The 12,507-nt window shown below is 46.0% G+C and overlaps 1 protein-coding gene across 2 annotated transcripts in view; it reads right to left on the bottom strand.

Annotated features, from left to right (window-relative positions):
- The window catches only part of PICK1 (protein interacting with PRKCA 1), a 129,124-nt gene that overhangs the window by 84,156 nt on the left and 32,461 nt on the right, over positions 1-12,507 (bottom strand). For both annotated transcript variants that reach the window (XM_075321938.1, XM_075321939.1), the window contains exons 5-7: positions 3,635-3,701; positions 3,278-3,367; positions 1,449-1,502 (exon numbers count right to left, since the gene is read on the bottom strand). In XM_075321938.1, coding sequence (XP_075178053.1) covers positions 1,449-1,502; positions 3,278-3,367; positions 3,635-3,701 — 211 coding nt within the window. The remainder of the gene's footprint in view (positions 1-1,448; positions 1,503-3,277; positions 3,368-3,634; positions 3,702-12,507) is intronic.

Genomic DNA, 12,507 nt, shown 5'->3' with positions numbered 1-12,507 from the left:
TTTGATACCAGCCAGGGTAAAGCCACACGACTGAAGGCTGGTATTCTCAGGATGGGGAGCGTCACGTTATGGGGATCCCCCCAGCCTAACAATATCAGCCAGCAGCCGCCCGGAATTGCCGCATCCTTTAGATGCCACAGTCCCGGGACTTCACCTGGCTCATCCCGCATTGCCCTGGTGCGGTGGCAATCGGGGTAATAAGAAGTTAATGGCAGCAGCTCATAGCTGCCACAAAGTCCTAGGTTGATTATGACAGGTGTCTATGAGACACTCCCCCATGATTAACCTGTAAGTGAAAGTAAATGAACACAAACACCCGAAAAAATCTTTTATTTGGAATAAAAGACAAAAAAAAACCACCCTCTTTCACCACTATATTAAAATCCTCAAATACCCCTCCAGGTCCGACGTAATCCACACGAGGTCCCGCGACGCTCTCAGCTCTGCTACATGAAGCTGACAAGCGCGGTCACAGACCAGACCGCTCTGTCAGCTCCACGCAGCAACTGAAGAGAGCCGCACGATCAGCGATGAAGTCACAGGTGAGTTGCGGTCTCAGGTGGAGGACTCCAGCTGGCCGCGGGTAACTTGAGTGACGGCAGCGCTGATCGCGCTGCTCACTTCAGTCACTCAGGGGATTAGTGGTCACCGGTGAGTCCTTCACGGGTGACCACTAATCAGGACGCCACACACAGACAGAGCCGCGGTATGACATTGAAGTCGGGTGAAATTCACCCGATTTCATTCTCATCGCGCGACTCTGTCTGTCTGCTGTCAGACGGCATGTAGCAGAGCTGAATTGCCAGGGGAACGCACTGTCAAAAATGAATCCAAAACGCATGCAAAATGCATGGAAAAAGCATCCAAAATGCATGCGTTGTGGATGCATTTTTTTTAAACAAACGCAGTGTCCAGTCTGCCAGAGGGTGCGTTCTTTTCTGCACTGCAGAGAACACAACGTGCGCACATAGCCTAAAAGAGCCGCGATTGTGCAAAAAACTTGGGCTGAGGGAAGAAAAAAAAAAAAAAAAAAGAGACTCATGTCCACCTCCTACGACACTAACCAGAAAACTGAATAACTGAATAAGTTCCTGCCAGTAGGTGGGTATATACTGCAGAGGAGGAGGAGTTAAACTTTTATTTTTTGCCTAGTGTCGCCTCCTAGTGGCAGCAGCATATACACATGGTTTCCTGTGTCCCCTAATGAAGCAAAGGAGAGAGATTATTTTGACACGTCCACAAAAATTATGAAGCAGGACACAAAGAAAGCAGCAACAAAGAAGTCACAGGGCATTGAGATAAGAAAATGGCCACTAAATTATGGCAGTAGGTTATTGGGCAAACTTAATTTTTGTAATATTGAAGCTGTAGCGTAATCTTGAGTTAGTGCAAGACACGGCTTTTAAATTGGGGACAACAGTAATGAATAAGTAATTAATCATTATTACCTCTATAGAATTCTCCTGTTTTTTCAAGCTCCTCGAGTTTCTTCACCAATCCATCTAAAATACAAATATTAATTTGGATTTTAATATCTGTTCTTGGCATTTCCTCTTAATCATGAATGGTGTGCATATATTCTATGAAAAATGTACCCATATAACTGGGCATACAAAGAATTTAGAAGGGAGCCTTCGGGGAGCACTTTGTTCTTTCTTTTCCATACATTGACAAAGTGATAGGGTTTTTAGCTACTAGTTTATTTAATTTTTTTTTTTATTTAAACACTATATTGGGGCCCTCCACGTATATTACATAATTGCTTGATGACTTTTTATAGTATTTAATTTTTGTATGTCTTTTTGTATTTAATAAAATGTATATATTATGAATATGGAACTCCATGTGCGTTTTATACACATCTTTTTGTAGTATAAAATAAACATACTCTAATGTCTAATATTGTCTGTTCATGTTCCTCTTGAATTGTAAAGTTCTGCAGAATATGTTGGCGCTATAGAAAAATTATTATTATGATTACTGGCACACTGGTCAGACGAGAAGAGGACTTGCCACACAACTCTAAATGCTTCTATTTTTTTTTTGTAATAATTATATCCGTTTTATTGCAGTCTGTGTGAAGAGGGCGCGAGGTATATGCTACAATCTATATTAATCTAAAACCTAAAGAACAGGATCTGCATGTGGCTGTCATGTGGATGGTTTCCACCTCAGTGTAGGAGTTCTGCATTGGAATGGTGGGACAAATGTGAAATGCCATTTAGTAAAGTGAGGTACTCCTGGTAAAATGCTGGATATGAGATGCAATACACTTCCCACACCCAAAGATCACATTCCGCTATAGAGGAGACGTTGCGCTATAATGTAAGAATGTGCCTGCACTGCAACTGGAACTCCCTCCCCCCTCCCCCCCAAAACTATATATTCTGCCTGCGTGTACAATCAGTATGACATGATCATGAATTTTCTGCAGAGCACGTGTGAGACACTGGTGGCATAAGATCACCATATAGTCACTGTATGGCAGTGTTTGTTTTATGGTAGTGTGAGGAAAGAGTTAACCTTTTTCACTGACTTAGAAAATAATAGAAATTCATTCTCCCTGGCAAGACCAAACCAGACTTATTTGCGTAATAAACTGTGAGACCAACCTCAAGGACGCAGAATGTTTTGACTTAGAGGCGACTGAAAAACATCTTGTTATGGGAGTATAAGTCATTATATTAATTTCTCTTGCTGGGAATATGTAATTCACGCCTTTAATGAATATGTATGTTGCATAGTTACGCCCTAATCAACTTTGTATAACTTTGTAATGTAAACAATACCAATACACTTTCTATTCGGAGCCGCACATCTCCAGTCTTATGTGTATAACAGCGTTCGCTTGTTTTCATTGAGAGCTGGAATAGCCGAGGGGGGGTCACCGGTACCCTCTCTGCATTCGGACATCGCTGGCAACAGCTGTGACTGTTAGGTCAACCTAACAGTAGTATACATTTCTCAATAATTGTGTATTACTATGTTCCACTTTCATTTCCCTTCTTGTATTCATGGTGCCGACGTTGCATGTGGGTAGAGGACTCTGTGTGCCATAACTGCTTTTTAGTTCCAGTCCGGCGACTGTACCTTTGAAAACCGATGCAGATGTACGGGGCTCAAATGTGATAAACTACAAACTTTTCCGCCATTAAAAGCATTACAATTAATTGATTACCCATTATGATGTAGTGCATCATAAAAGCATGTGTCTTGCAGTATCTGGAATTGAAGGCATCTGTTTTATGACAAGGTACATATTGGGAGAGAAAGTTACCATTGCACAGGATGGCACGGCTTAAGCCAAGAGCATCTGCAGTGCCTGAACTCATATTCTCTACCAGACGATGCTTCACTTTCTTCAGTACTGAAAAAATATAGAGATAAATATTACAAAAGAATCATTAAAGGTCTTGTTCATTTTTCACTTTTTATAACCCCAATACATATTTCAGGGTGCCTCCTGTTTGGTTTTTAAAGTTTTCAAAAACCTTCAGTAGTGAAAAACAAATATATATGGTGCTAAGAAATTCCGTTTTGCCTTGTTACTTTTAGCCATTTCCCTCAATGGTTGTCCACATATGAGAATGTGGCTCAACAACAGTGCTACATGGATTTTCAAAGAATGGCTTACCAATATCGAGTGATTTTCCCTGCTTCGGATCAGCTTGCAGCTTGTTGTAGTGAATCGTCACCTCACCCTAGACATGACAATAGAGCTTAGAATAGAGCTAAAGAATCAACAATGATGTCTCTAAAGTTCCCACTAAACAGATTTCATTCTAAGAATTCTGATAAATCATGACATCACTGGCAGAACATAGGATTTTCCTAGACTATTAAAATGGACTTTTTTTGTTTGGTGAAATATGAAACAAGTATTTTTAACAAACTGCAGAAATCAATACTTTTTCCCCTTCCCAAAAGCCAGTAGCGTAGCTACGGTGGAGGGGGGCAGAAGGGTGTAGTCCCCTGGGGCTACCACCACTTTAAAAGAAATTAGCGTGCACAGCATGACAACACAGCTAAACTCTGTGGTAAGACAGGTGTCTTCCTACACTACTGCTATACATTCTGTAGACCGTAGGTCAGTTTAGGCCTGAAGTCTACAGAAAAGTGGGGAAACGAACGAAAGTGAAGCGCAATCATCACGCCAGGACTCTGCGTGCCCCAACACAATGACATCACCGCGTTGTTCCACCCATGTCTTGGACTGGTCTGTTGGCATATTCCTCAGGATCCATGGTTAGCTGGGTAGATGTTTATTTTAATAGTGCTCATAGGAGGGACTACTGGGGGCTATCCTTACAGTGTGGGGGACTAGTGGGGGCCTTCCATAGGACTACTGGGTACCATCCACACAGTTTGGGGGGGGGGGGGGGGGGGAATAGTGGAGGCCATCCATACAGTGTGGGGGGGGATTCTGGGGACAATATTACAGAGTGTATGGCCATCATATGGTGTGAGTAGGGCAGTAATGCCACTGAAGACAATAATACAGTGTGGTGGAAATAATGGGGGCCATATATACAGTGTGGGGAGAATTTTGGGGGCCATCTATACAGTGTGGAGGGAATACTGGGGCAATCATACATTGTGGAGGGAAAACTGGGGACCATCATAAAGTATAAGGAGACTAATGGGGCCATCAAACAGTAAAGGGTACTTTACACACTGCGACATCGCTAGCGATCTCGTTAGCGATGTGAAATTCTAGATCGCAAGTGCGATCTTTGGAGATCGCACATAGGTCAGTTTACGCATGTGCGATCTCGAAAGATCGCACTTGCGATCTAGAATTTCACATCGCTAACGAGATTTCTAGCGATGTCGCAGTGTGTAAAGTACCCTTAAGACTAGGGTAGTAAGGCTACTGAGGGCTGTCATACATCTAGGGCTATCTACCATCTAGAGAGCTGAGGGCTGTTTCTACCATCTAAGAGGCACAGTAGAAACATTTTACTTGGTAAGAGACACAGTGGTGAATATTATGATGTGGGGTAGTAAGAGGATCAGTAATAGGAACACATATGGCAGCAGTGGCGCAACAGCAGGATAAAAAGTTTGTGCAGAATGGGGACAATGCTGGAAATGTGAGAAGTCAAAAGTGTTTGTGTTGTAATCTCTACAGATGAGTCGTTGCTGGAGAAATTGTTATGTCAGTCTGGACCAGTTGGAAAAGAAAGGAAAAGTGAATTACTGCATCAGAAGGATAATCATCTAAGTCACCATCCATAACTGCTTTGTAATCTCATATGTTCTGCAGAACTAGTATCTACCACTATATACTATATAGTGGTAATGTCAGTGTTAAACTTTGAATAAAGATTTTCAGTAAATCATCAGTCATATGTGAGGTGCCCCATACCTATGACTAGGCTGCACCACTGTAGTTGTACACACGGTTACCTTGTTAGAGGCCCTCACAGACGTTTCGACTTCCCCTGAACAACTGGCTGTTTGCCCTGCACTCATCATCTACTGTGAAAAAGCAGCTCAAATCCATCTTGCTAGTGATGGGCGGACCCGGACTGTAAAAGTCAGAATAAATGTGGTTTCAAAGGTACCCGAGGGCCGGACCTGGGCCCCAGATTCTGGGTATTGATCCAAATCTGGCACCCCGGGGAAATTAAACAAAAAAAAAAAAAAAAAGAAAAATAAAGAAAATAAGAATGAAGCAAGTGCTTCAACAGTACCGAGGCTTCAGCACAGCTGTATACTGCTCCTGTGGCCTCTCCTTCACTTCCTTCCTGGGCTGCTCATTATTGCTCATCCATATACACTACTTTACCCGCCCACCGGCTGTCTTGGCATCTGTGATTGGTTGCAGTTAGACGCGCCCCCCAGCCTGTGTGACAGCGTGTCAGACTGCAACCAATCACAGGCGCCGTCTGCGGGTCAGTATCATGGTGTAAAAATAAATAAAACATTTGGCTTAGGGTTCCCCCTACATTATGATACCCAGCACAGATAATGTATACAGCTACAAGCTGCAGCCCCCAGCTGTGCGTTTGTCTTGGCTGTGTATCAAAATAAGAGGAACCGCATGCAACATTTTTATTTGTTAATTATTTAAATAATTTTAAAAGCTGTGTGCGGGTCTCCCCAAATTTTGATACCCAGACATGATAAAGCTCAACAGCTAGGGGCAGGTATTCCCAGGCTGGGGAGTTTCGTGCTTATTGGGCCACCCAAGCCTAAAAAAAAAGCAGCCTGCAGCCACCTGGAATTACTGCATCCATTAGATGCGACAGTCCCAGAACTTTACCCGGCTCTTCCCAATTGCCCTGGTGCGGTGACAATTGGGGTAATAAGGGGTTATAACAGCCTACAGCTGCCATTAAGCCCTAGATTAGTAATGGAAGGCATCTATGAGACCCCCCCATTAGTAATGGAAGGCATCTATGAGACCCCCCCATTACTAAACTGTAAGTGAAAGTAAATAAACACAAACACTGAAAAAATGCTTTATTTGAAATAAAATACAAAAAACACCTTTTTTCACCAATTTTTTTAACACACCCCCGCCAAGCACCCCTGTAGGTCTGGCGTAATCCACACGAGGTCCCAAGACTATTCCAGCTCTGCTTCATATCTTAAGTCACTGCACGCGATCATATTACATGACCGAACGCGGTGAAGTTCAGGCAGAGAATGAATGAGCCGCGTGATCACCGGTGACGTCACTCAGGTTATTTGTGGCCACAACGGGAGGTTCCCACGGTCCTCTACCTGTGAATTAAGGGAACATGAACGCAGGTAACCATCCTTCAGTAAACTCAGGTTCACAGACCTGCATCTCCTGGCATAAAACCACTTTTTTTTGCCATGATGTGCAGATTTGGTGCTGAAATTTTTACACCTTATCCCTGCAATCATTCTACACCTCAAATCGCATCACTACCGCATCATAGCTCATGCAGTTTTGATGCTGTTTATTGCCAGGTGTAAATTGGGTGCATGAATATAGTGTAAAAAAATCAAAATACCACATTTGCATCTCTAAGTGCAAATAAAAAAAAAACATAAAAGTTTGACACCATGTAGGAGCTGAAATGTATACACTAGATTGCAGCACTAAATTTGCACATCCTGGCAGAAAAAAAACTTTTTTTTTGCATTTTTTAGGCCAAGAGATGCAAATTTGGTGATGACATTTTTAAACCATATTCATGCACCGAATTTACACCTGGCAAAATAAAAAACACATCAAAACCGCTCGAGGAATGATAACTGTATCATATATATATATATATATATATAAGTATATATATATATATATATATATATATATATATATATATATACACATATATATATATATACACATATATAAGTATTAATGCCATATTTTGTCACGAGGTGTAGAATGGGTGCAGAAATATGGTGTAAAAATTTCAGCAAAGAATCTGTATCTATTAGAAAATAACCCGCAGTTTTGTGCCAAGAAATGCAGGTGAGTTCACGGACTTTAATGAGGTCACCTGAGATCCTCTGAGGTCAGGTTACCTGGTGTCACAGGTGGAGGACCGAGGAAACCTCCAGCTGCAACCGCAACTAACATGAATAACGTCACCACTGATTGCGCAGCTCATTTATTTTCTGCCTGTTGCTCACAGCAGGCAGTCATGATTGCACGCTGTCAGTTCAGATGTAGCAGAGCTGAAATCGTCGTGGAACCTTGTGTGGATTACATCAGACCTGCAGGGATGTTTTGCGAGTTAATAAAGTGGTGAAAGAAGGTGTTTTTTTGTATTTTATTCAAAACAAAGAATTTTTTCGGTGTTTGGGTTTATTTAATTTCACTTACAGATTAGTAATCGGGGGCTGTGGGCTGCCATTAACCTCTTATATTACCCCGATTGCGACCGCACCAGGGCAATCGGGAAAAGCCAGGTAAAGTGCTGGGATTGTGATTGTCGCATTTAATAGATGCAACAATCCCGGGTGTCTGCAGGCTGCTATTTTTAGGCTGGGTGGCAGTCTAATAACCATGGGCTTCCCTAGTCTGAGAATACCAGACCCCAGCTGTCGGGCTTTATTATGACTGGGTATCAAAATTGGGGGGTGGACCGCACAAGTTTTTTTTTTTTTTTAAATAATTTAAATTAAAAAAAAAAAAAAAAAAAGCCACAGGAGGTTCCTACTACTTTGATACACAGCCAAGATAAGCGCACGGCTGGGGACTGCAGCCGAAAGCTTTATTTGTGTTCGGTAATATGGGGAGGCCCTACGCCAAACGTTTTATTTATTTTTATATCACAATAGCCACACGTAGCATCTGTGATTGGAAGCAATCAGACATGCTGTCACTCAGGGTGGGGACGCATCTGACTGTAACCAATCACAGACGCCAGTGGACATGGAAAGAAGTGTATTTGGATTAGTGATAATCCGTGGCACCGGAAGTGAATGGGCGGCCTGGAAGCAGTGTACAGCTGTGCCGGAGCCTCGGTATGTACAGCGCGCTTGCTCCCATCCCCCTATCCCTTCTACCAACATTTTTAATCATCGTTTTCAGGTCCCCATAGACTTATACGGGAACCGGAATGTGGCCCGGAACCGGATTTTAAAAACTGGATGACCGGGATCCGCCAGTCCTGGTTATCTGTGAGCCGGCTCATCACTACATCTTGCTCACATGGAAGGCTAGTGTTGATATGTAACACAGACCATTATCCTCTATGGGGAAAGGCAGTTAGGAGCAGACAGCAAACCATGAAGCAGAGCTCTGTAAGGAGTGTTTTCCCCTCACATCAGAGGCTGATTCAGATTAACACAGCTCAGCTGTATAATGTCCTTCGTATTGCTGCAGCTTGTGTCCGTGAGTTAGGCCTGTTTCACACGTCAGTGATTCTGGTACGTTTGTGCTTTTTTTTAAACGTACCAGAATCACTGACATACGCAGACCCATTATAATCAATGGGTCTGCTCACACGTCAGTGATGTTTCACTGACCATGTCTCCGTGCAGCATTCACGCGTGTCCGTGATTGCCGCACGGAGATATGTCCATTTTTTTCTGGCATCACTGATGTCCCACGGACCACGCAGTGGTGTGGTCCGTGAAACACGTGCCAGAAAAAAAGGGAATTTTGTTTACTTACCGTAAATTCCTTTTCTTCTAGCTCCTATTGGGAGACCCAGACAATTGGGTGTATAGCTTCTGCCTCTGGAGGCCACACAAAGTATTACACTTTTAAAAAAGTGTAAACCCTCCCCTCTGCCTATATACCCTCCCGTGGACCACGGGCTCCTCAGTTTTGGTGCAAAAGCAGGAAGGAGAAAACTTATAAATTGGTCTAGGGTAAATTCAATCCGAAGGATGTTCGGAGAACTGAAGACCATGAACCAAAAGAACAAATCAACATCAACAACATGTGTACACAAAAAAACAACCAGCCCGAAGGGCACAGGGGCGGGTGCTGGGTCTCCCAATAGGAGCTAGAAGAAAAGGAATTTACGGTAAGTAAACAAAATTCCCTTTTTCTTTGTCGCTCCATTGGGAGACCCAGACAATTGGGACGTCCAAGAGCAGTCCCTGGGTGGGTAAAACAATACCTCAATAAAAAGAGCCGAAAACGGCCCCCTCTTACAGGTGGGCAACCGCCACCTGGAGGACTCGCCTACCTAGACTTGCGTCTGCCGAAGCATAGGTATGGACTTGATAGTGCTTCGTGAAAGTGTGCAGACTAGACCACGTAGCTGCCTGACACACCTGCTGAGCCGTCGCCCGGTGCCGCAATGCCCAGGACGCACCTACGGCTCTGGTAGAATGGGCTTTCAACCCTGAAGGGAGCGGAAGCCCAGAAGTACGGTAGGCCTCGAGAATCGGTTCCTTGATCCACCGAGCCAAGGTTGACTTGGAGGCCTGAGAGCCCTTACGCTGGCCAGCGACAAGGACAAAGAGCGCGTCTGAACGGCGCAGGGGCGCTGTGCGAGACACGTAGAACCGGAATGCTCTCACAAGATCCAAAGAATGAAAATCCTTTTCACACTGGTGAATTGGATTAGGGCAAAAGGAAGGCAAGGAGATATCCTGATTTAGATGAAAAGGGGATACCACCTTAGGGAGAAATTCCGGGACAGGACGCAGAACCACCTTATCCTGGTGGAAAACCAGGAAGGGAGCTTTGCATGACAGCGCTGCAAGCTCAGACACTCTCCGAAGAGATGTGACTGCCACCAGGAAGGCCACCTTCTGAGAAAGACGGGAGAGAGAGACATCCCGCAGCGGCTCAAAAGGCGGCTTTTGAAGAGCCGTCAGGACCCTGTTAAGATCCCAAGGTTCCAACGGACGTTTGTAAGGTGGGACCATGTGGCAAACCCCCTGCAGGAACGTGCGGACCTGCGGAAGCCTAGCTAGACGCTTTTGAAAAAACACGGAGAGCGCCGATACACACAGTCAGGTTGAGGGCCACAGAATTCAGATGGAAAAACGGGCCTTGTGACAGCAAGTCTGGGCGGTCTGGAAGTGCCCACGGTTGACCCACCGTGAGATGCCACAGATCCGGGTACCACGACCGCCTCGGCCAGTCTGGAGCGACGAGAATGGCGCGACGGCAGTTGGACCGGATCTTGCGTAGTACCCTGGACAGCATTGCCAGAGGAGGAAACACATATGGCAGTCGAAACTGCGACCAATCCTGGACCAAAGCGTCCGCTGCCAGAGCTCTGTGATCCTGAGTCCGCGCCATGAAGGCCGGGACCTTGTTGTTGTGTCGTGATGCCATGAGATCGACGTCCGGCGTTCCCCAGCGGCGACAGATCTCTCGAAACACGTCTGGGTGAAGAGACCATTCCCCCGCGTCCATGCCCTGACGACTGAGAAAATCTGCTTCCCAGTTTTCTACGCCCGGGATGTGAACTGCGGAGATGGTAGAGCCTGTGACTTCCACCCACTGCAGAATCCGCCGGACTTCCTGGAAGGCTTGACGACTGCGAGTGCCGCCTTGGTGGTTGATGTAGGCGACGGCAGTGGCGTTGTCCGACTGGATTCGGATCTGCCTGCCCTCCAGCCACCGATGGAAAGCCAATAGGGCTAGATATACTGCCCTTATCTCCAGGATATTGATCTGAAGGGACGATTCTATTGGAGTCCAGGTTTCTTGAGCCCTGTGGTGGAGAAAAACCGCTCCCCAACCTGACAGGCTCGCGTCCGTGGTGACCACGGCCCAGGTTGGGGGTAGGAAGGATTTTTTCCGAGACAGATATGTGGGTAGGAGCCACCACTGAAGTGATGTTTTGGTTGCAAGGGAGAGAGAGATGTTCTTGTCGAGGGAAGCCGAACTCTTGTCCCATTTGCGAAGAATTTCCCATTGGAGTGGCCGTAGATGGAATTGCGCGAACGGCACTGCCTCCATAGCTGCCACCATCTTCCCCAGGAAGTGCATGAGGCGCCTTAAGGGGTGTGACTGACTACGAAGAAGTGATTGCACCCCCGCCTGCAGAGAAAGCTGTCTGTCGCGCGGTAGCTTGACTAACGCTTGCTGGGTATGAAACTCCATCCCGAGGTAAGTCAGTGATTGGGTCGGCGTCAACTTGGATTTCGGGAAATTGATGATCCACCCGAACTGCTGGAGAGTCGCCAGAGTGACGGTAAGACTTTGTTGACACGCCACCCGAGAAGGGGCCCTGACTAGGAGATCGTCCAAGTAGGGGATCACCGAGTGGCCCTGAGAGTGCAGGACCGCCACGACGGATGCCATGACTTTGGTGAAAACCCGTGGGGCTGTCGCCAGGCCGAAGGGCAATGCGACGAACTGGAGGTGTTCGTCCCCGATGGCAAAACGCAGGAAACGTTGATGTTCGGGTGCGATCGGCACATGGAGATAAGCATCCTTGATGTCGATCGATGCTAGGAAGTCTCCTTGTGACATCGAAGTGATGACCGAGCGGAGAGATTCCATCCGAAACCATCTGGTTCTCACATGTCTGTTGAGCAGCTTGAGGTCCAGAACGGGACGGAATGACCTGTCCTTTTTTGGCACCACGAACAAGTTGGAGTAAAATCCGCGACCACGTTCCTGAAGGGAAACGAGAATCACAACTCCTTCTATCTTTAGAGCGTCCACTGCCTGCAAAAGTGCATCGGCCTGTGCGGGGGGTGGGGAGGTTCTGAAGAAACGAGCCGTAGGTCGAGAGCTGAACTCTATCCCGTAACCATGAGACAGAATGTCTCTCACCCATCGGTCTTGAACGTGTGGCCACTAGGCGTCGCCAAAGCGGGAGAGCCTGCCACCGACCGAGGATGTGGCTAGGTGAGGCCGAGAGTCATGAGGAGGCCATCTTGGAGGCAGTGCCTCCTGCGGCCTTTTGGGGGCGTGACTTGGACCGCCACGCATAGGAATTCCTCTGGCCTTTCTCCGGCCGGTTGGACGAAGAGGATTGGGGCTTGGCGGAGGGACGAAAGGACCGAAACCTCGATTGGATTTTTCTCTGCTGAGGTCTCTTAGGTTTGGACTGGGGTAAGGAGGAGTCCTTTCCCGAGGATTCCTTAATAATCTCA

The sequence above is a fragment of the Anomaloglossus baeobatrachus genome, chromosome 8 (assembly GCF_048569485.1).
Source record: "Anomaloglossus baeobatrachus isolate aAnoBae1 chromosome 8, aAnoBae1.hap1, whole genome shotgun sequence".
Taxonomy (NCBI): domain Eukaryota; kingdom Metazoa; phylum Chordata; class Amphibia; order Anura; family Aromobatidae; genus Anomaloglossus; species Anomaloglossus baeobatrachus.
Note: the sequence above shows the minus strand (reverse complement) of the source record. Positions and strands in the feature narration are given on the sequence as shown.